A 25311-nucleotide genomic window follows, 5' to 3' on the forward strand; every position below is an offset into this window, starting at 1 on the left:
CCTGCGCCACATTGAACGTCACCTATAGGCTCATTTGTATTCTATGTGATGCGAATGCGTTTCCTTCAAACCTTTAGAGGTCAGCTGACGTTGCTGAAATCATGTAACCATGAGTCATGAGTGGGGTTATTTTTAAGGCCATGTCTTTCACAGGAAGGTCTTCCATAAGTTTACAGTAAAATAGAGGTCATTAAGGAAAAATGAGAAGAGAAGAGAGTGAGCGGAATTGTGCGTGCCCGCGAGAGCAGTTGTGAATTAGTCAACAGACTCTTTCTGTATTCGTGGCCTTCCCAGGTGAACAGTTGGTATTGACATTAACCAATCCCCGCGCTTCTATTGTTATCATTCAGAGCAGTAGATGAGAGAGAGATATATATATATATAGAGAGAGAGAGAGATGGAAAGGGAAAGAGAGAGGGAGAGAGGGAGGAAGAACGGGAGAGACTTATGCAAAGATACCATTATCATTACCCCCCCCCCCCCCCAAAAAAAAAAAAAAAAAAATGAAATGGGTGTTGGCTCTTTCATAACGGCACTCCTTTTGTCGAATTGGATGGAGGGGGTCGTGGCAGGATTGCCAAGTCACAATAGTATATAATACGAAGGAACCCTGGTCCGTGGATTGGATCAGACGTTCTCGTGTATAGTCACATCACTTATCGATGATGCTCACTGATGTCCTTTTTCCTCCCTGCCGTGGAACCACACACATCAGTTAGCTGGTATTCTTCGCAACCCTCCACACGCCTGTGACCTGTAGCTCTACCATCCCGTTGCTGATACTATTTTATCCACAAACGATTAACCTCCACTACCAGGAAAACTTTAACAGGAATTTTTTCGCGTTTCATCCGTCCGTGGTTACGGCGCATCTGCACCAGCAGGAAAATGGCACCAAGTTGCGGGCTCCTTCTGGTGGCACTGGTGGCAGTTGTCTCGTGGCAGTTCTCGGTAGCCCAAGAAAGTAAGATGTCTCGATTGTCATACATGTAGTGTGTAGTTGTATGTCACAAGGGCCCCTAGCTCTTTATACCTTGTCTGTATACACTCGTGAAACCTTTGATATATACGTCACCTAAGTTATTCAAATCATGACAATTCCACATTAGAATTGAATGAAGAAAAGCGTGGCCTTATTCGCTATTTTGCATGGCCTTATAATTGCCACATCTAATTTACGGGACAGGTGGCTGACTATATATGACACACGCCAAATCTTTGACTGTCGTTTCCTTATCATTCTCTATACTTTTCGAATTTTTCCTCCTTTTTTGCAGGTATCAAAGGCGTTAAAATTATTTAAAAAATGGGAACGGAAACGTCTCGGCACAATGAATCGTAATTTTAAGAGCAAACCGCACACAATATATTGTCCATTAATGTTATGCTTGCGCTTTACCTTAGGGAGTGGATGAGAATTTCAATGCTTATTGTGTTTTCCGAAAAATTATCTCGCGTATACACAATCACAATCACAAATCACAAGAAGACACCTACCAAATGAAAGTGAATCTCCGTCAATTATAGCCATGCTATAGATGTTATGGAGGTATTTCAATTTTGTCCACATCGTCGTCGTAACTCTTTAAAAGGAGAATTAAACCTAGATTACAATGTGGATTGAGTAAATGCAGCAATATAAGTAGAACTCATCAGTGAAGATTTGGCGAAAATCGGACGCTTCGTTCCAAAGTTATATACATGTATATATATATGCCTTTTTTCAGTTTTGGTGCTGTCAGCGGTAGAATAAGACTACAAAATTTTGTGACGTCATGTATGGAAAACGACATTAAGAAAAGGAAAAAAACGTCAACAAGTCAATTTTCTGATAGCAAAGTGAAAGATCACTCGACTTACCTCTTTCAAAAAGCAGGGAGAATAGTGTTAACTTAAACAGAATATGTCGTAACAATTCAAAGGAATGTAGTTTCACTTTTCATAAATGTAGAAATGTTCTTTGATTTTTACAAATTTTCTTTATATCGTTTTCTAAACTTGATGTCACGAACCGCTGTGGTTGCTCTGATCCAGCAATGGTTGCACCGAAACTGTAAGAAAGTCCTGATTTTTTTTTTCATAGATTGCCCGATTTCGTAAAACTTTGAACGATGCGTTCTACCAATATTGCTTCATCTCCATAATCTACATAAGATTATATATTCAGGTTTCATTCCCCCTTTAAGTTGAGTAAGACGCATTCGGTTATTTGGTTTCAGAATAAATCTTTCTGTAATAAATCTTAATCTCCTGAGTGCAGTGAACTCGGGAATACGGTCTGGAAAAGATCTCGAAGAAACAATGTAGTTTGTACAGTTGTAGATGGTACGGGCGCGAATTCAGTCACTGTCTTTCTTTTTTTTTTTGGGGGGGGGGCATGAAAATCCCTCAAAAGCTAGTCATAATGTGCTCAAAACTGTGCTCATGTACTCTGAATTTTTAAAGCAGATGTAGATTACATTTTCTTTACATTTCTTCCTCATTCGCATCCGTGAGGGTATAATGTTCGCTTTCTATTCACCCCACGCATCGACAGGGAATAAAACAAAATACATGTAATCAGAGCTCTCTATAATGTCTTTTGGTATATTCAATGGTAAATTGAGAAAAATGTTCAACTGGCACCTACCTGTGATCCATTGAGAGGGGTTCATGACCTTGAATATTTAGGAAGGACCAAAATTAAGAGAGGCAGTGCGATTGGTTGACTTGTGTTGTGTTAAAAAAAAATCGAGAAAAGCACAACCATAATAATGCAAACCCCTGGACACAGGTCATTGATATTACAATGGAAAAAAAAAAGATAATTTAGAACCTCATTAATGTAGCATTTTGTTGCAGTTTGTTCATTTTGTCATGTAATTCCTTAGATACGTTTTAGCTATCCCATTGTTTTGCCAAGAAAAAAAAAAATCAAGCGCGTGAACAATTCCGTAACTACCCCTTCCAAATGAAGCTTGAAGGAATCGGGTACACAGCATGTGAGCGATAATAACTTGGGTTTTCAGTCAGGCTGTCGGTTCGTTAAAGAATCTTGACTTGCGAACTGTTGTTATACCAGAGTTTCATCAAGAGAGTCAGGTCCGACAGGATTCAATTCTTTTATGAAAGTGACGTCAGTAAAACAAGTTGGAATGAAACAGAAATATGAATAAATGAAAATTCTAGAGGACGGATTAATTTGAATTTAGGAAGCACTTTTGGTTTTGTTAAGAGGAGAGAAATAACGCTTTAAATTTTGTACATAAACTTAATAGTTATTTTTAACGTTATGCATGTTATGAAGAAAATGCTCACTGAATGACATAAGAATTAGAGAAAGATTACTCTGTATCGGGTAGACGTGACAAATTGTATACAAAGTGGCAGTCATTCCAACATTTGTGTAAGTGAAAACGAAAGAAATATACAAACATTTGCTTTTGTTTGCATCTACTTAAGATATCAATTTATCACGTACAGTTAAATGCTGGAGTGCTATTCAATGAGATAGATGGGAGCGAAAAAAAGTTTGGAGAAGAAAAAAGTAGGGTATGGTAGATTATTTGAGCAGTGGTGTGATTATCCAAATACAATACCCTTCGCCATGAACAATCAAAGGGGAAAAGAAAACGATAGTTGTTTCAAACAACGAATACCCGAACTCTGTAACGGCTCAAATGAAATTTGGCACATTGTATTGTCTTGTCACAAGTGTTTAGGCAAGCAACCCACCTATCCATCGGAGGAGGTAACCGGGAAAAAAAAAAAAAAGCAAAACACAATAACAACAACAACATCAAAGAAGAAGAAGAACTCGGGTGTCGGGGTTCTGCGTGTGATGTAGGCTATTCTCCAATCTGATAGGTACACGTCCTGTACATACTATATACTCAAATCAATGAATGATGATCTTTCGAGGCCGCAAAGTTGATACGTAGCCAGTCCTTTAGAGGGCGCTTTTCCCCTCCTATGAGCAGTGTCCCTTTTGATATACAGACAGTGAGCTCAGCGAACTTTCCGACCCTCGAACGATTGCGTCATTTTTCTAGTAGATCGAACAGGTCCGACACGTCGATGATGAGGCCATTCAGTAGAAAAAAAAAGGGGGGGGGGGTATCATCCACTTGGTAGTCCATCCGGTATAACACCCACAATCTCGGTAGAGATCACTGATCTTGACACACCTCACGTCAAACATTTACAATCGTTGTTTCTTATACAGTCACTATCAGTATTTAATTATTTATTCAGTAGGCCCCTAATTAAAAGGCCGCCTGCCTTATTCTCTCACTCTCACTTCTCTCCACTCGCCACCTCTCACGGAAACATGGGAGAAAATGATTACGATGTGTGTAGTTAGAATAACTTACAAAAAAAGGAACAATTTTGCTTGAGTCATTTTCAATACTTGATAATACATGTATATTGATACATGTATATTGATACATTGCAGTTTTGTTTTGTTTTTAACGAGGGCTTAAACTACATAACAATTAAAGTAGTATACATTATCTTTTCGTTATTTAGTCAGTGGTCTGTGATAAACACAAGTTGGCTAATGCGTCCAACCCCTCACTTAGTTATTTTTGTAGATTCGTGCGACAGAGAAGTCGACATGGCATGAGGGCAATCGCTAATAGAAAACATGGTATAAGATCTTATTTCATCAGTTGGTATCATAATATAATGTGTTTGTATGTGTGCTTGCGTGTGTTTGTAGTCCGTTCATTTTTTTTTTCTTTTGTCCACCTTTCTTCTTCAGCTTGCGTAACGAACCTTTGTCCTAATGGAGAAAACTGCTTTAATAGGCCGAATTCTGCCGAATCTGCCTATGCCTGCGAGTGTGAAAACACCAGAGTCCAACGCTACGATTGCTCACTCGAGGCTGGTAAGTATCTGTTGTAGTACGTGTGGATTTAACAATTCTCTTCAGGTCTACCATACTGTTAAAATGACACACCGGTCCACATAAGTTGTCAATTTCTATCAATTAAACCTTAGATACATGTAATACGTGCATATTCACATGAAAAGAAATAAGAAAACACACACACACACTCATGCTTGCCCATGCAGTAGATGTAATAATGCAGTTAGTGATTAACGCATGTCAATCCAGCTCTCTGAAAATGTATGATGTTAATTGTCAGCACTTTAAGCTTGTTACACCTCGATTTCCCTATCGAATCTGACCCAATTCAACGCAAGTAAACAAAAAAAGAAAAAGAAAGAGGAATAGTTCATTACATACATGTACTTTATATCGGGGAGAATGCACAAAAGCACCCGTACAATATGATAGTAAGAAATTAATACCGGTAATAAAAATAATAATACAATACTATTTTGTACAAGAATGCATAAGATACTGAGTAAACCGGTCTGTTTTCAGAACTGCTTGTGCTTTTCAAGGCGTTGCTCATCCCATCTCTTCCCCGTGTAACTTGACACAAAAACTGAAATAATATATTTAAGAAGATGATTATACTAGATTACTTCGCTTCTCAATAGACTGCCGGATTAATATCTGCTTTTACGCTTAACCCTATCTGCACCACGTGTATTTCCTGTCCATAATACATTATGCCTATGTGTGAAATTTGTGCACACAATGTGATTTATGGCGCAGAAAGTGTCAATATTGCTAAATATTTGTGCACAAAAGCTGGCGGTGAGAGCGCTAAGTAAAACGGCGCTGTGGGTTTCACACCTGTGAATAGAACTTGCCAGGGCCCTTCTTAAAAAAAAATAAATAAATAAAATGCAATTGAAATAAATTTCAGATTTCCTGAAAGTTACGATTGATTGGAATCAATCTTAACTCTGACAGGGTCAAGCTCGAATTCCGTCACATTTTCGTAGCAAGGATACTAAGATAAATCTAATAGGGAAAAATACATAAAATAGGTCACACAAACCTGTCAAAGACTAATTTAGTTGATGGGAGTGAATCCTTCTGCGATATATTTTTTGTTTTAAATTTAGGGTAACTTTATTTTGTGTGTGTGTGTGTATAGATCTAGAAAAAAAAGGCAAAAAAATCTACATCCGTAAAACCGTACTCATTAAGGACCTCTGTGTAGAGATTTGAGCTGATAAACCACTCTTGCAAATTTCAAGATTGGAGTGAAATAAGTTGGTCTATAGTTAGGGTAGATATGAAACACGTCAGACATGCACTGAATCTTTCATTTATTTCGTATCTTTTTTATTTTTTTTTTTATTTTGACGTGTGTGTCTAATTCAAATATGAGACCTTTACTTGTTATAGTAACACGCCTCCGTGTGGTTGGATTGAAAAAGAAATGTAAATTGAGCAGGTAGCCATGGAAGTAGAATGAGTTTTCATTAGAATCGAAAGAAATAGAAGAATCAAGTCCCCCGAGCGTTTCTGAAAACAACGGTATGGATCTATGAAGCAGATTATATCAGGATATGATGTCATTGACAAACAAGACCCCAGCTGACCTACACACAAGACATCCTCATGCACTAAGTTTTCTTTAATGAAATGAAAAATAATGTCATTCACATCAAATATCACAGCGTTTCAAAAGCTTATAAGCGATGTTTGTTACGAAAGGGAAGGGATGATGTTGCTATGATGTCTTTTCTATCACCGTGATTTTTATGCCTCCGCCACGAAGTGGTGCCGGAGGCATTATGTTTTCGGGTTGTCCGTCCTTCCGTCCTTTCGTCCGTCCGTCCGCCCTTCCGTCCGTCCGCCCTTCCGTCCGTCCGTCTGTCCTTCCGTCCTTCCTTCCGTCCGTCCGCCCGTAATCAATTTCGTGGACAGCGTAACTAAAAAATCTTTTGAGGTATCCTAATGAAACTTGGCATGTATGTATGAGGGGGTGAAGTTGTCAACTTTTGGGTGCACATGTTTAAGGTCAAAGGTCAAAAGGTCAAGGTCAAATGCTAAAAATTTCACTATTTCCCTCATATCTATGCAATGCCTGAAGATATTTTCTTGAAACTTAGTATACATGAACTACCCAATTGAGATTCTCTGGTGAGAGTTTCGGGTCATGAGGTTAAAGGTCAAAGGTCAGCGGTCAAGTGAAAATGTTAGAATTTCACTTTTTTCTCCATATCTTGGAAATGGTTCAAGGTATCTTCATGGAACACAGTATATATGCATGTACTGACTGACAGTGATTATCTAGGGAATTTTTGGTTCATGGGGGTCAGGGGTCAAAGGTCAAGGTCAACTCTTCAAAATTTTACTATTTCCCTCATATTCATACAATGCCTGCAGGATTTTTTTTTTTTAACTTGGCCTATACCCAATAGAGATTCTCTGGGAAGTTTTTTTTTTTTTTTTTTTTTTACCAAAAAGCTGCCTCAAAGGTCAAAAGGTCAAAGATCAAGTGAAAGTCCTGAACTTTACTTCTTCCTCCATATCTCGGAAGTGGCTCAAGTTATCTTGAAACTTAGTACGTATTTATGCATGATCTGCCTGACAGTGATTCTCTTTTTTTTTTTCCTCTGAATTTTAGGGTCAAAGGCCAAGGGTCAAGGCCAGGTGAAAATGCTAACAATTTACCGCTATTCAATACAGAAATTGCACTTTTTCTCCATACCTTGAAAATTACTCAATGCATAAACTTATAAATAGAAGGGTCAAAGTCAAGTAAAAGTCCTCAAATCCCCAAATACATACTCTCCCATTCATCCAATTAAACCTACATACAAGGTAGGTCAAGAAAGGTGAACATTCAACACATTTGTGACAAACATGTCATTTTGATATGTTGCCAATTATGTTAAACTGTCATCACACACATTGTCCACATGTACTATAGACCTATTAGGAGAATCATGCATTATGGCGGAGGCATACCAGTCGCCATAGCGACATTTCTGGTCAGTTTTAGATGTACAAGCCAGTATTGCCAGTTGGAGGGTTTGCTTGCAACCCTGCATAACTGTTGATATCCAACGAACTTCAGTTGAATTCTGTGCAGTATTATAGTGATAATTATTGCTACCTTTGTATTTTATTGGATTACAGATAATGGAGCAATAGCGACATGCTACGGAACAGATTGTCGGTCTGGGTTTTTTATATCGCCGAACTTCCCATCCGACTACAATGCTTTCGACTCAAGGCTCTACCTTCTGTTTGTCCCTGAGGCGACTGGATTCACTTTTACTTTCAATGACCAGTTTTGGGTCGAAGCCGACAAGGACGACCTCTACATTGGACCAGGCCTTGGATATGGTGATGTTGCAAACATACGTAATGAGGATCAACCAAACCTAGATATCTACCATTTTGTTGGCACCGAATTACCGGATTCCTTCACGTTGGATAACACCGATTCTGCCTGGTTCTTTTTTGCCACTGACAAAAACATCCAAGGCGCGGGCTTCAATATTTCTTGGTCAGCTATTGGTAAGTGCATGTAATATTAGCATTTCCACCTTACCTTACCTTAAATGTCATTGTCTCATCATTTATTTCATATTCAGTCAAGCTACATCAGTTTCTTAAGAGTAATTTGTAGATCCGTCATTGTTAGTTAAATTACTATTTCATATTCAAGTTGATAATCTTACATTTAGTGGCGGGACACCAAAACGAGAAGACCAAAGGTCATACGAGGAGTACCGCAGTTTAACCCTATAAAATTATTTTCTCCAGGTCCATTTTCTCTTTTGATGAGTTATCAATTTTGGCTGGGATTGTTTGCAGAAAAGTTTAAGTAAAGGTGAGGACGAAACCGTATTCCAGAGGGGTTTTTTTTTGAAGACAAACGACTTCCATAGACCAACTGTTTTTTTTTTTTTTTTTTTTTTTTATAAGTTTGTGTGCATGGGGGGGGGAGTAGTGAGGAGGACAATGAAATTGCAGTTGTTAACGTGATGGAGTAAAAAAAAAAAACAGATAAGTCTAGCACACGTAATATTTTGTGTACATAAAATGCAGACAAATTTTATACATGTATGTATTTGATATATACTCATATATACATATATGTGTGTGTGCGTGTGTCTGTCTGTCCTTGTGTGTGTATGTGTGTGTGTTTGTGTATGCGTACATAAAAAATATCTGTTAAATGAAACCTAAAACTCAAAATGTTTGATTTATCATTTCATTTTTTAAACTACAAATGAAATGATTAATCCATCATTTTGAGTGTTGAATTTAAGATTTACGAAAGGTTCGAGGTGTGACAACGTTTCAAATGTTAGAGTTGCCTTTTCATTTCAAAGAGTTTCCATTATTTCGCGTGATTTTTTGCCATTGCATTTTGTGTCATACTTGAGCGCTAACTCTTCTCTGTGCTCATTTATTCCGCGAAATGCCCTGCTCATTTAAATACTTGTAGCACCATATGATATCTCACATTAAGGAAATACCATCGCCATGTCATGGTAGATGAAAGCTTGGCCATCTATTTCACTGAAAATTTAGATAATCATATTTGCATGCATAGATACTCGTGTAGTTGAGAATATACAGTACGTGCATTTGTGGCAACATAATTTTTTTTTTTTTTTTTCGCGGAGGGAAATTTCGCAATAAGCACGCATGTGTATTCTTATGAATCCGTATGTCTTTTGTCTGCGGTTTCACTCCTGTATGGGTGCTGTTCACATGAACAGACTTCGCGAGGGCCATCTTTCTTATCTGGTGTACATCCGGGACGTCTTATTTTTTATTCATTATTATTATTTTTTTTTTTTGACAGTGAAGTTTCTATTCCTTCTGTCTTGTTTCACTTTCTATCAATTACTCTCTGCATGTTCTCCGGTAACTTCTTTCAAACTCTATTGAATATGATTATTATGTATTACATGGGACTCACACACGCCATCACTCCAACCGTGGCACTGTGTGTATATCTTCATGCCTGTACAGCACAACAATATCATAAAATTCAACTTCTTACATTCTGTTTCATATTTATGGATGCATTTATATTCACTTGTCTTCTCTTCATTTACTTAATTTATTTATTTAATTAAATTGAATTGAATTGAATTGGTCAGGTTTATTGCCATCAAAACCATATAGACGGGTGAAAAGTCCGAAGACTTAAAATTCCCGTTCACAAAATACAAATTGTACATAGATATATGAAGATACCTTATACAATGCAAAGAATATCATTATTAATAAAGAAAGATTAAAATAGTGAAGGCTCACCACATACATATTAACAAAACAGGCACACCAACAACCACATTCATTTTAAATTGCACTGTATAACTCTGTACGCATATCTCTCCATCTCTTTCTTCTATTGTTCATATTTCATCTGAAATCAGCCTCTCCTTTTAGTCGAATCCAAAGAGACTGGAGAACATTCGGCGACTTATGTTCATGATTTTTCCTTCAGTGCATTTTTTATTTTCGGGATGCCATTAGTCCTGATAAAGAAATTCCTTCGATCCCCATTTTCTTGTTATGGAGACAGTAATTTCGTATGTTGGTAAAAGTTCGACATTGCGCTGAACAAACCTATTTCATGCTGTGTGTTTTTGCTATAATGCCGTAGAACGAATATCAGAGAGTGCCAGCTTTTCACACTCGGGTCATTCGTGTCAACTTTTTCTTATGGCTTTAACCGTTTCTACCGGGCGCACAAGATGTTGTCATTCTTACTATATCATTTTTCTTATGCTTATGATTATTTCTGCTGTCGCCAGGCACTGTTACAATCATTTCCATGAGATTACATTTCCATTTGATATAACCATCATTCAAAATCCCTCATGATTCCAGATTGCTTTACTGTTTACAGTAGTGCACGTGGTGCAAGTGCTTCAGAACTGGAAGAAAAAAAAAACATGCAGCGTTTCATATACTTGTCGGATGCGTAAAGCTCCTGTAAAGTATACAAAAAGAATACTTGTAACATAATAAATACGAGTTGATAAGCAACCAGGGGGGTGTTTCATAAAGCTGTTCGTAAAGTTACGAACGACTTACGAGCGACTGGTGATCAGTTCTTGTGCTGAATTATGGAAATTCTAATAAGTATAGCACATCAGAACTGATCACTAGTCACTCGTAAGTTGTTCGTAACTTTACGAGCAGCTTTATGAAACAGGGCCCAGATAACATGAAACAACAACAACAACACTCTACACAAATGCATCAACGCCATGCGGGTAACACTAGCATGTCAAAGACTGCGTTGAGTAGGTTTATTAGATTCCCAAATTACAGATGAACATACATTACTGACCAAAATCCATTTTTTTTATTGTGCTACGAGTGTTGTGCTGTCTTTGATAACAGGAAGTCCTAATACACGCACTGTCCCATGCATTTTTTCACGTCAGTATTTTCTGTTCCTCTAAATATAAATATGTGGAGAGTATTTGTGTACTATACTGAATGGGCTAAGGAAGATTATTAATTGTTTTTCATGTGCAAACTAAGTAGTTGCTGTCTCATTTCATTTACGCTCTTCATTTCGTTTTGATTTATACTTGAATATTCTGTTATATTCGACCATGCACTTTAGTTTGCATCGATTTCAAATTAGTCGACGCAGCGATGAAAACTTAGACAAGTTATGAAAACCTAAAAGATGGTAAAAACATTAGTTTACAGACATACTATCACCTATGATGATGATGATCCACAGCATTTGTATGGCGCCATATATCTGTTATAGAAACATTCAAAGGCGCAGACTGCTCCAAGACAGTTAGCAATGGAATATCTGGTGAAAAATGTGAGCCATGAGTTTGTTTGTTTTATTTCCGTCATATAAACGTACATACAGATATAAAAGACAACATAAGGTACAAGGAAAATGACACATTACTTCAAAGCCTGAGTGAGGCTTTGAAGTGTCCCAGTTATTTTGAAGAGATAATGTATCTCAAGAGAAGGCGAGGAAACTAACCATGTTAAGTGCCAATAACTATCTTTTATTTTACAAATGTATCAAGAGACATCGAGCATAATATAAACTGAGAGAATAGCTGCGATCTGTAAACTCTGATATGGTCACGGCAGCTCTCACTAAAATGCTAAGGAAAGTTATTACCCACTGAGTCGCGTGTTCGTTCTTCCCTCTTCTAGATGAGGAAAAAAAAATTACGTGAAAACAATGTTTACACGTTTACAATTTATGGAAACCCGATCGGGCCACCATAACAATTTCTTAAAAGATGTTGGCCGGACATCTTATTGTGGTGCTTTTCAGAAAAATGCAGGTACAAATCGAGTACTGGTATATCGATGATGTCTAAAGTTGTGGACAGATAGCCGTATGGAGCAGTGCACAATGCGTTGGTATAAAGCAGATATATGGATTAATGTTTCTTTTTTTAATGTAAGCATTACATCGCTGTGGGAATGTGTTATTTATATAGGAACGTTTAGGCTATAAATAAGGAAGTATCGTATGGTTGAATATGACATTTATACTTTATGTATCGCGAGTACAAGCCATCTGACCAGTTTTTATGGTCTGTACATCACACGCGTCGTGTACCTCCGATTATTCTGTGTTTCCCACAACTTCTACTTCAACTGCTACTCAGTACCATGTAACCAAGATGCATGTATATATTTTCCCCCTCATATTTCCATCCTTTACACGAGTCACAATGCTCATCGTGTCCAGTGTACATACAGTGCAGGAATCGAGTCTGAGAAGACGCAATAAATGTTATACCCATTAATTCACGGTTGCCAGATAAAGTGACAAACTCTTACTCTCAGAAACGTAAAGAAAAGGGTAACGTTGTGGCAATTTATTTCAAAGACAATTAGCACAACACAAGCACAGAGGCAAGAAGAAAAAAAATGATTGTTACACAAATGACAATTTGACCTCGTCAGGCTTTCGAGGCGATGGGTGAGGCCGCCTTTAACCAAATTGTCTTGAAGGGGAATCTAAAGGCTATTACACAGAAGGAATAACTTCCTGTTTTGAACCTGGGTTTTTTGTTTAAGAAGTATTTTTTTCCGTGACGTTTTCAGTCACGTGTACAATTGAATGCCCACAATTGCTGGATTCGCATCATCTAATGTGAGATAATCATATAGTAAAATGTACATGTACGGATGACTATCAACAATTCTCTTTAACAATCAACACTACACAAACGATTCTATTTAGTTTGTGTACATGTGAAGACTACAAAAGGACATTCGTAAATTTTCCCGACCATTCAACTTTTCACAAACATATAACTATTTTCTTCTCATGCAGTTTTCAAGGGTTGCTACGTGCTCATATCGGAACTCATTTTGGTGTTGGTTGTGGTGGAGGTCAATGGCTGCAGAGGCGGTGGTGGTTACATGCAATAAATAATGTATGTATATAAATATATATAAATATATATATATATATATATATATATATATATATATAACTTTCTTGAGTACTTTCTATTTAGTTCAGACCGTCGATAAATCTCATCCATTTTCCCCCGTAACTCCTAGTCGACAATACACCGCCGACACTGGTTTGCCCAGACAACATCCTACTGACGGTAGGACCATCCGCTGCCTCTTCGGTTCCTGTTACATGGGCACCAGCCACAGCAAGTGATACATATGGTATTGCCTCGCTGGTTTCCTCACCACCCAGTGGATCCAACTTTGTTGCAGGAGGCTTGCCAACAACTGTAACTTACACGGCAACAGATAACAACGGAAACCAGAACACTTGCACCTTCACAGTTCAAGTCTTAGGTGTGTGGTGGTTTCATGTCAATATCTTCGGCGAATAAGTCTGTGGCATTTTCTTCACCGAGCAATAGTAAATTACCATGCTGTCGAACCCCTTAAGCTCGTAAATCCTTTGAAAAGAGGAAACTTATTGTCACATTTAGAGATTCCTGCCCTCAACTTCTCTCCCTTTGTTTGTTTGTTTGTTTGTTTTTGTATAATGTTCGTTTCTTCGTTTTTCTATGTTATCATTATATATCAATTTTTCAGCGACGTCGGTATTATTATGGTGTTAAGTTTTTTTTTTTTTGCGTTTTTTTTTTTTTGCGTTTTTTGTGTATGTATCTTTTTATTGGAGAATTAGAGGCCCGTTTATAAGATAATAATCACACCGAATGTGTGTCTATAAATATATACGCTGTGTACACGTAGTATACTGTTAATTGGCTTGGACTACTTTTAACCCCTAGGTTTGGAGAAGTTTGGAGAAGAACGTGAGCAGCAAATTCTATCCTGTCAATTTCTAAATTAACAAGGGCTATTTCTTAGGATTCCTTTCCTTATTCTTTACCCAACGAAGATCTAACCCCCGTGAAAATTCATTTTATTTAGATTATTCGCTACGATTCAATTCCACAGTCCTTTACATAGTTGTAAGATCTCAGGAGCCTGATAAGAACGTCAGGTTTATTCTAAATTATCGTTCTTCCTAATTTTGAGAGGATTTGCAATCAAGAGACTTTGAAACTGTAGTTTTCGAAACAATCTATAATGTTAGAATGGAGTGTTGGCAAAAGCACTTTGCTTGAGGTAAGATGTGTATATTGACAGAGTTTTGTTTCATAAAATTGCACGGTGTAAATGGATTAATTAAAATTTTGTCCTCATGAATTAGCTTCCATGTGAACAGTATTTGAGCATGAGAAGGAATAATCAAGGGAAAGGCAAGCTTTCTCTATACTGAATTACCACGACGACAGATTGTATCAAGCAAATACATGCGGTTCGTATAATAAACGTCGATATTTACAGCACAAATTTCTTCGGTCATGTCATATCGTACATTGCCACTCAAGAGAACTACCTCGCATTAGCCTCCATGTAATAAGTGACCTGTCGTCATTTCTCATCTGTTGTCCGTTTTCTCCCCAGTCGACAGCATAGCTCCAGTGTTTACCTTCTGTCCAGCCGATATAGAAATAACTGTTGATTCTTCAGCAAATGGACAAATAGTTACATGGGAGCAACCAAGCGCGACCGATAATTCTGGTATTGCTCCCACAATCTCTGACCCAAACGTTCCCAGTGGCACCTTCTTTGCAACAGGCTCTTCCGTTACCATCATATACACTGCAACTGACGCGTATGGCAATCAACAGCAGTGTACATTCACAGTGTCAGTGATGATGGGTAAGGGTTTTTTTCTCTTTCGTAGGGTTTGGCTTTTTCGTTTTGTCTTGTTTTTTTTTAATTCAATTCAATTCATTCTCCACAATATTGTTTTTATTGACGGCAGACCTTTCTCGTTCCTTCCGATTACCATGCGAAATGCTGTAATCCGCCGTTGGTTTAATTCGTGGTACACCCGATTTCTGGGACAATTGTTTTTTGGTTTTTTGTGATTTTTTTTTTCCAAATGCCCTGCGGGTTTTCTTGGATGATGCTGCCCCCGACCCTGCCTGGTGGTTGGTCGGGCCTTGGTGAGGGCTGTTTTGATGTCATCCCACAGATTCTCCATTGCGTTAGTATCTGGTGATTGCGCCCGTTAGGGTACCCAGTTTCGTCTTACTGTTGGTCCTTCTGGGCAACCCTGTGTGCGCCGGCATTGCGTTTTCATTCTGGGAAAAAAAAATGAATTGGTGCTGCGTGGATGGAGAAAAGTGAGAGTCCAGAAGCTCCCGATATTAAGCGTCATCCATGTCCCCAGCCACGACAAGCATGTCAACGACTCCATAGACGTTGACACAATTCTCAGACAATAATTGAAACCGTATTCCTTTGAGTGTAGGCCTGCTGGTTCCTTGGTCCGTATGACATATTGTGTTCACGCCAGACTCTCAATCTTTCGTCGTTGGGAGAAAAAAAAAGACAAATCGTGCTCTTGTCGGATGAGACGAAATTACTCAATTTGTCCTCCGCCTTCCAATTCTCACTCTGGTGACTCACCTGATGCATTTCTGGCTATTGACACGAGATATAATTATGACATTTTTCATCCTGGAGATGCGAGCATGATGACCATGGAAGATTACGCGTTTCTGTGTCGTCGTTCTGTTGGATCGTTCTTATCAGTTTCGATCTTTTTGGAACTTCGCGCCGGTATATGCCAGAAGCTGGTAGTAGGACGTGGGGCCTTTCTTGTGATTCGCTCTTGCTTCGTACTCATTTACATAATTCGCCTTTCGGTTTTCATTACTTTTACTGTCATTATTATTATTTTTTTTGCTACTTTTTTTTTTTTAAACGCTTTGCTCAGCTTGAAGGTGTTCGTGTTTGAAGGCGGGTTATTGCAGGTCACTGCAGGTAGAATATCTGAGATATTGAGTTTCCACTTACCTAGTATTAAACCGTTCGGTTAACAAGAAAACTCGTGATCCGTGATGAAGCCTAACTTTTGCATTTTAGAAATAATGACTCTCCTATGGGTAGAATCATATACATTTACCAAATTAAGAAAGGAGGCCACAAATCTTTTGATGATTTCTGAATGTTTTTGTTCGAGTCGCATAATGTAGTCAATTATTTATTACCAAGACCATTTCATGTGAAAAATCGAAGCTGCATGTACATGTAATTTCCCCAGATTCCAAACCAATTAATTGTTAATCATTCTTTCCATCAATTTACAGAGGACGCAGGTAAGTGCAATTGGCCTATATACGACTTTAGGGAAGATGGCTCAGAATTACCTTGAAGCGGGTGATAGTGGAGTGCTCGTACTCTTTTGGGAGACATGCTGTTTCCCATAAGCCACTAAAGATATTCACCATAAAGGAACCATTTTGCACAATCCTCTTTGCGTATGTCCGCTGTGCGTTCGCTTTATCGTTGGGCGTTCTCTTCCTGCGTCCGACCATTTGCGGTCCACCACGACGTACTAGTATTTCGCTTATTATATCGGAATTGTATTGTACCAGTTAATGGGCGCCAACTCTCATCTATATGCTATGGTCGCCGGACTGCGCCTTAAATAATTACGCAAAAAAGTCCAATCGCTCATAATATTTGAAACATCATAACGTACACAATCATGAAGGAAATATCATCGATATCTCATGGTAACTGATAAGCTTGGTCATTTCCTTGACTGAAAATTTACATACTCTGCATGTTTCTATGAGAAATAGTTGAGAATGTACGGAGTTTTGTGGCAAGATATTTTCTTCGCGGAGGGAAAGTTTGTAGCAAGCACGCGTGTGTTCTACATTGTATCGGCATGTCTCTCCTCTGATACGGTATATCTCTTACGTTGTTCCATATTGGGTGCTGATACGCTGAACGGGCTAAGAGCGGGTAAGCTTTTTAATCCGACGTACATCCGGGAAGTCTTACTTTTCTTGCATGAATGTATCGTTTCATTGTCTATGCAGTTACTTACTATTCTCCTGCATCTTCTCTTAAATTCTATTGAATCTATTCCATCACCCATGGCACTGCGCGTATTATCTTCATTCCAGGAAAGCACAACAAAGAAAGTCATACAATTCACCTTCTAACATTCCGCTGGATGTATTTGTTTTCACTTTTCTTCTCTTCATGATTTTTCCGTTTTCTTCTTCTTCTTTTTTTTTTTCTTCTTTTTTTTTTTGGGATGTGATTAGTCCCGATAAAGAAATTTCTTCGCCTCGATCTCCATTCTTGTTATGGAAACAGTACTTTCTTATGTAGGAGTCTGTAGAGGTTTGACATTGTGAACGGGCCTATATCATGCTCTATTTTTTGGCCGTATTGCCTCAAAATAAATTTCACAGAGTGAAAACTTTTCACACACGGGTCATTCATGCAATTTTTTCTTATTTAAATGATAGCCGTCTGTACCGAGCGCAGAAAAATAAACATTATCCTTGTATTTTTTGGTTATTCTTACTATACGTTGTGATGGTCATAATGGTTGTAGTGTCGGTGGTGGGGGTAGAGTGAAAATATCACTATTCTTGGCAGCGCATTGAATACTTTCTACTATGGGCAGACCGTCGATAAACCTCATCCATTTCCCCCCATCACTCCTAGTCGACAATACACCGCCGACACTGGTTTGCCCAGACAACATCCTATTGACAGTAGGACCATCCGCTGGCACTATGGTACCTGTTACATGGGAACCAGCCACAGCAACTGATGTATCTGGTATTGCCTCTCTGGTTTCCTCACCACCCAGTGGATCCAACTTTGTTGCAGGAGGCCAGCTAACAACTGTAACTTACACGGCAACAGATAACAACGGAAATCAGAACACTTGCACCTTCACAGTTCAAGTCTTAGGTGTGTGGTGGTTTCATGTCATTATTTTTGGTGAATAAGTCTGATGACAGAGCAGGAGTTACGATTCTAAAGAATCCCTTAAATTCGTAAATCCTGTGAAAAGAGCAAACCTACTGCCACAATTTGAGACCCCTTGTGCCCTCAATTTCTTGTTTTTTATTTTTGCTTCTTTTTTTCCTGTGTGTTTGTTTATTCGGGTTTTGTGTTTTAGTTGCTTGTTTGTTTTGTTTTGTTTTGTTTTGTTTTGTTTTTGTGCTTTTTAGTGGCAGGTTATGAAATCCGGTTTTCAGCGACGTCGGTTATGATATTTTGCTTTCTTTTTGTTGTTGTTGTTTTGAGTATGTGTTTTCTTACTCGATAATCATTAACTTGTACTGCTTTTAATCCCAGAGTTTGGAAAAGTAGGTGGCATAAAGATGATGGCAAAGATAAGAACACGTATGAAAATACATATACTTTTGTTAAGATATTTTGGCTTTAATACCTTCCTATCATGGTTCTCTTTTTTTTTCTGTCTACTTTGAGCAGCAGCACAGAGGGGAAAAAGTCTTAATGCGATAGTCTAATGGACAGGCAAATTATGACGGTTTAGTTTTCTCAGTAACGTGGGCAGCAAGTTCTATACTGGCTATTTTTAAAGCAACACGGCCTATTTTTCGGGTTTCTTTGCTTATTCTTTACCCTGCGAAGATCTAAGCTACGTGAAAATTCACTTTCTTTTTTCAGATTATTCGGGACGATTCAATTCCACAATCCTTAATATAGTTGTAAGAGCTCAGGAGCCTGGCAAGAATGTCAGGTTTATTCTAAATTGTCGTTCTTCCTTATTTTGAGAGGATTTGCAATCAAGAGCTTTTGAAACTGTAGCTTTCGAGACAATCTGGTAGAGTGGGCTGTTGGCAAACTGAAAAAGCACTTTGCTTGGGGTGAGATGTGTATATTGACAGAGTTTTGTTTCATAAAATTGCACGGTGTAAATGGATTAAATAAAATTTTGTCCTCATAAATTAGCTTCCATATAAACAGTATTTGAGCATTAAAAGGAAAACTTAAGGGAAAGACAATCTTTCTTTATTGTGTAGTATGAACATATTTTGACTGAATCATCACTACAACAGGCTGTATCAGGCAAACAATTATGTGCAGTTCGTAAGGATATCATCGATATTAACAGCACAAATTTGTTCATGTCACATCGTACATTAGCACTCAAGAGAAGTACCTCGCACTAGCCTCCATGTAATAAGTGATCTGTCGTCATTTCTCATCTGTTGTCCGTTTTCTCCCCAGTCGACAGCATAGCTCCAGTGTTTACTTTCTGTCCAGACGATATAGAAATAACTGTTGGTTCTTCAGTATCGGGACAAATAGTTACATGGGAGCAACCAAGCGCGACCGATAATTCTGGTATTGCTCCCACAATCTCTGACCCAAACTTTCCCAGTGGCACCTTCTTTGCAACAGGCTCTTCCGTTACCATCATGTACACTGCAACTGACGCGTATGGCAATCAACAGCAGTGTACATTCACAGTGTCAGTGATGATGGGTAAGGGTTTTTTTCTCTTTCGTAGGGTTTGGCTTTCTCGTTTTGTCTTGTCTTTTTGAATTCAATTTAATTCATTCTCCACAATATTGTTTTTATTGACGGCAGACCTTTCTCGTTCCTTCCGATTACCATGCGAAATGCTGTAATCCGCCGTTGGTTTAATTCGTGGTACACCCGATTTCTGGGACAATTGTTTTTTGTTTTTTGTGGTTTTTTTTTTATTATTATTTTTTTTTTATTTCAAACGCCCTACGGGTTTTCTTGGATGATGCTGCCCCCGACCCTCCCTGGTGGTTGGCCGGGCCTTGGTGAGGGCTGTTTTGATGTCATCCCACAGATTCTCCATTGCGTTAGTATCTGGTGATTGCGCCCGTTAGGGTACCCAGTTTCGTCTTACTGTTGGTCCTTCTGGGCAACCCTGTCTGCGCCGGCATTGCGTTTTCATTCTGGAAAAAAAAAAAGGAACTGGTGCTGCGTGGATGGAGAAAAGTGAGAGTCCAGAAGCTCCCGATATTAAGCGTCATCCATGTCCCCAGCCACGACAAGCATGTCAACGACTCCATAGACTTTGACACAATTCTGAGACAATAATTGAAACCGTATTTCTTTGAGTGTAGGCCTGCTGGTTCCTTGGTCCGTATGACATATTGTGTTCACGCCAGACTCTCAATCTTTCGTCGTTGGGGGAAAAAATAAAGACAAATCGTGCTCATGTCGGATGAGACGAAATTACTGAATTTGTCCTTCGCCTTCCAATTCTCACTCTGGTGACTCACCTGACGCATTTTTGGCTGTTGACACGAGATATAATTATGATATTTTTCATCCTGGAGATGAGAGCATGATGACCATGGAAGATTACGCGTTTCTGTGTCGTCGTTCTGTTGGATCGTTCTTATCAGTTTCGATCTTTTTGGAACTTCGCGCCGGTATATGCCAGAAGCTGGTAGTAAGACGTGGGGCCTTTCTTGTGATTCGCTCTTGCTTCGTACTCATTTACATAATTCGCCTTTCGGTTTTCATTACTTTTACTATTATTTTTTTTTTTGCTACGTTTTTTTTTTTTTTTTAACGCTTTACTCAGCTTGAAGGTGTTCTTGTTTGAAGGCGGGTTATTGCAGGTCACTGCAGGTAGAATATCTGAGATATTGAGTTTCCAGTTACCTAGTATTAAACCGTTCGGTTAACAACAAAACTCGTGATCCGTGATGAAACCTAACTTTTTCATTTTAGAAATAATTACTCTCCTATGGATTGAATCATATTATACATTTACCAAATTAAGAAAGGAGGCCACAAATCTTTTGATGATTTCTGAATAATTTTGTTCGAGTCGCATTATGCAGTCAATTATGTATTACCAAGACCATTTCATGTGAAAAATCGAAGCTGCATGTACATGTAATTTCCCCAGTTTCCAAACCAATTGATTGTTAATCATTCTTTCCATCAATTTACAGAGGGTGCAGGTAAGTGCAATTGGCCTATATACGACTTTAGGGAAGATGGCTCAGAATTCCCTTTAAGCGAGTGATAGTGGAGTGCTCGTACTCTTTTGGGAGACATGCTGTTTCCCATAAGCCACTAAAGATATTCACCATAAAGGAACCATTTTGCACAATCCTCTTTGCGTATGTACGCTGTGCGTTCGCTTTATCGTTGGGCGTTCTCTTCCTGCGTCCGACCATTTGCGGTCCACCACGACGTACATTGTACTAGTATTTCGCTTATTATATCGGAATTGTATTGTACCAGTTAATGGGCGCCAACTCTCATCTATATGCTATGGTCGCCGGACTGCGCCTTAAATAATTACGCAAAAAAGTCCAATCGCTCATAATACTTGAAACATCATAACGTACACAATCATGAAGGAAATATCATCGATATCACATGGTAACTGATAAGCTTGGTCATTTCCTTTACTGAAAATTTACATACTCTGCATGTTTCTATGAGAAATAGTTGAGAATGTACGGAGTTTTGTGGCAAGATATTTTCTTCGCGGAGGGAAAGTTTGTAGCAAGCACGCGTGTGTTCTACATTGTATCGGCATGTCTCTCCTCTGATACGGTATATCTCTTACGTTGTTCCATATTGGGTGCTGATACGCTGAACGGGCTAAGAGCTGGTACGCTTTTTAATCCGACGTACATCCGGGAAGTCTTACTTTTCTTACATGAATGTATCGTTTCATTGTCTATGCAGTTACTTACTATTCTCCTGCATCTTCTCTTAAATTCTATTGAATCTATTGCATCACCCATGGCACTGCGCGTATTATCTTCATTCCAGGAAAGCACAACAAAGAAAGTCATACAATTCACCTTCTAACATTCCGCTGGATGTATTTGTTTTCACTTTTCTTCTCTTCATGATTTTTCCGTTTTCTTCTTCTTCTTTTTTTTTTTTCTTCTTTTTTTTTGGGGGATGTGATTAGTCCCGATAAAGAAATTTCTTCGCCTCGATCTCCATTCTTGTTATGGAAACAGTACTTTCTTATGTAGGAGTCTGTAGAGGTTTGACATTGTGAACGGGCCTATATCATGCTCTATTTTTTGGCCGTATTGCCTTAAAATAAATTTCACAGAGTGAAAACTTTTCACACACAGGTCATTCATGCAATTTTTTTTTCTTATTTAAATGATAGCCATCTGTACCGAGCGCAGAAAAATAAACATTATCCTTGTATTTTTTGGTTATTCTTACTATACGTTGTGATGGTCATAATGGTTGTAGTGTCGGTGGTGGGGGTAGAGTGAAAATATCACTATTCTTGGCAGCGCATTGAATACTTTCTACTATGGGCAGACCGTCGATAAACCTCATCCATTTTCCCCCATCACTCCTAGTCGACAATACACCGCCGACACTGGTTTGCCCAGACAACATCCTATTGACAGTAGGACCATCCGCTGGCACTATGGTACCTGTTACATGGGAACCAGCCACAGCAACTGATGTATCTGGTATTGCCTCTCTGGTTTCCTCACCACCCAGTGGATCCAACTTTGTTGCAGGAGGCCAGCTAACAACTGTAACTTACACGGCAACAGATAACAACGGAAATCAGAACACTTGCACCTTCACAGTTCAAGTCTTAGGTGTGTGGTGGTTTCATGTCATTATTTTTGGTGAATAAGTCTGATGACAGAGCAGGAGTTACGATTCTAAAGAATCCCTTAAATTCGTAAATCCTGTGAAAAGAGCAAACCTACTGCCACAATTTGAGACCCCTTGTGCCCTCAATTTCTTGTTTTTTAGTTTTGCTTTTTTTTCTGTGTGTTTGTTTATTCGGGTTTTGTGTTTTAGTTGCTTGTTTGTTTTGTTTTTGTTTTGTTTTGTTTTGTTTTTGTGCTTTTTAGTGGCAGGTTATGAAATCCTTTTTTCAGCGACGTCGGTTATGATATTTTGCTTTCTTTTTGTTGTTGTTGTTTTGAGTATGTGCTTTCTTACTCGATAATCATTAACTTGTACTGCTTTTAATCCCAGAGTTTGGAAAAGTAGGTGGCATAAAGATGATGGCAAAGATAAGAACACGTATGAAAATACATATACTTTTGTTAAGATATTTTGGCTTGAATACCTTCCTATCATGGTTCTCTTCTTTTTTTTTCTGTCTACTTCGAGCAGCAGCACAGAGGGGAAAAAGTCTTAATGCGATAGTCTAATGGACAGGCAAATTATGGCGGTTTAGTTTTCACAATAACGTGGGCAGCAAGTTCTATACTGGCTATTTTTAAAGTAACATGGCCTATTTTTTTTTCCGGGTTTCTTTGCTTATTCCTTACCCTGCGAAGATCTAAGCTACGTGAAAATTCACTTTTTTTTTTCAGATTATTCGGGACGATTCAATTCCACAATCCTTAATATAGTTGTAAGAGCTCAGGAGCCTGGCAAGAATGTCAGGTTTATTCTGAATTGTCGTTCTTCCTTATTTTGAGAGGATTTGCAATCAAGAGCTTTTGAAACTGTAGCTTTCGAGACAATCTGGTAGAGTGGGCTGTTGGCAAACTGAAAAAGCACTTTGCTTGGGGTGAGATGTGTATATTGACAGAGTTTTGTTTCATAAAATTGCACGGTGTAAATGGATTAAATAAAATTTTGTCCTCATAAATTAGCTTCCATATAAACAGTATTTGAGCATTAGAAGGAAAACTTAAGGGAAAGACAATCTTTCTTTATTGTGTAGTATTAACATATTTTGACTGAATCATCACTACAACAGGCTGTATCAGGCAAACAATTATGTGCAGTTCGTAAGGATAACATCGATATTAACAGCACAAATTTGTTCATGTCACATCGTACATTGGCACTCAAGAGAAGTACCTCGCACTAGCCTCCATGTAATAAGTGATCTGTCGTCATTTCTCATCTGTTGTCCGTTTTCTCCCCAGTCGACAGCATAGCTCCAGTGTTTACCTTCTGTCCAGACGATATAGAAATAACTGTTGATTCTTCAGCAAATGGACAAATAATTACATGGGAGCAACCAAGCGCGACCGATAATTCTGGTATTGCTCCCACAATCTCTGACCCAAACTTTCCCAGTGGCACCTTCTTTGCAACAGGCTCTTCCGCTACCATCGTGTACACTGCAACTGACCCGTATGGCAATCAACAGCAGTGTACATTCACAGTGTCAGTAATGATGGGTAAGGGTTTTTTCTCTTTCGTAGGGTTTGGCTTTTTCGTTTTGTCTTGTCTATTTGAATTCAATTTAATTCATTCTCCACGATATTGTTTTTATTGACGGCAGACCTTTCTCGTTCCTTCCGATTACCATGCGAAATGCTGTAATCCGCCGTTGTTAATTCGTGGTACACCCGATTTCTGGGACAATTGTTTTTTGGGGTTTTTGTGTTCTTTTTTGTGTGTGTGTGTGTGTGTGTTTTTTTTTTTTTTTTTTTTCATTTCAAATGCCCTACGGGTTTTCTTGGATGATGCTGCCCCGGACCCTCCCTGGTGGTTGGTCGGGCCTTGGTGAGGGCTGTTTTGATGTCATCCCACAGATTCTCCATTGCGTTAGTATCTGGTGATTGCGCCCGTTAGGGTACCCAGTTTTGTCTTACTGTTGGTCCTTCTGGGCAACCCTGTGTGCGACGGCATTGTGTTTTCATTCTGGGAAAAAAAATGAACTAGTGCTGCGTGGATGGAGAAAAGTGAGAGTCCAGAAGCTCCCGATATTAAGCGTCATCCATGTCCCCAGCCACGACAAGCATGTCAACGACTCCATAGACGTTGACACAATTCTCAGACAATAATTGAAACCGTATTCCTTTGAGTGTAGGCCTGCAGGTTCCTTGGTCCGTATGACATGCTGTGTTCACGCCAGACTCTCAATCTTTCGTCGTTGGGGAAAAAAAAAGACAAATCGTGCTCTTGTCGGATGAGACGAAATTACTCAATTTGTCCTTCGCCTTCCAGTTCTCACTCTGGTGACTCACCTGATGCATTTCTGGCTATTGACACGAGATATAATTATGACATTTTTCATCCTGGAGATGCGAGCATGATGACCATGGAAGATTACGCGTTTCTGTGTCGTCGTTCTGTTGGATCGTTCTTATCAGTTTCGATCTTTTTGGAACTTCGCGCCGGTATATGCCAAAAGCTGGTAGTAGGACGTGGGGCCTCTCTTGTGATTC

At 38.8% G+C, this 25311-nt stretch overlaps 1 protein-coding gene across 1 annotated transcript in view; it reads left to right on the forward strand.

Annotated features, from left to right (window-relative positions):
- Positions 1 to 888: 888 nt before the first annotated feature.
- The window catches only part of LOC140233293 (uncharacterized), a 177877-nt gene continuing 153454 nt past the window's right edge, over positions 889 to 25311 (forward strand). Inside the window, exons 1-11 of the mRNA XM_072313402.1 lie at positions 889 to 964; positions 4745 to 4870; positions 7997 to 8380; positions 13403 to 13654; positions 14783 to 15040; positions 16480 to 16488; positions 17861 to 18112; positions 19403 to 19660; positions 21121 to 21129; positions 22513 to 22764; positions 24061 to 24318. Of these exons, the coding sequence (XP_072169503.1) occupies positions 889 to 964; positions 4745 to 4870; positions 7997 to 8380; positions 13403 to 13654; positions 14783 to 15040; positions 16480 to 16488; positions 17861 to 18112; positions 19403 to 19660; positions 21121 to 21129; positions 22513 to 22764; positions 24061 to 24318 (2134 nt within the window). The remainder of the gene's footprint in view (positions 965 to 4744; positions 4871 to 7996; positions 8381 to 13402; positions 13655 to 14782; positions 15041 to 16479; positions 16489 to 17860; positions 18113 to 19402; positions 19661 to 21120; positions 21130 to 22512; positions 22765 to 24060; positions 24319 to 25311) is intronic.

Source organism: Diadema setosum, chromosome 9, assembly GCF_964275005.1.
Source record: "Diadema setosum chromosome 9, eeDiaSeto1, whole genome shotgun sequence".
NCBI lineage: Eukaryota > Metazoa > Echinodermata > Echinoidea > Diadematoida > Diadematidae > Diadema > Diadema setosum.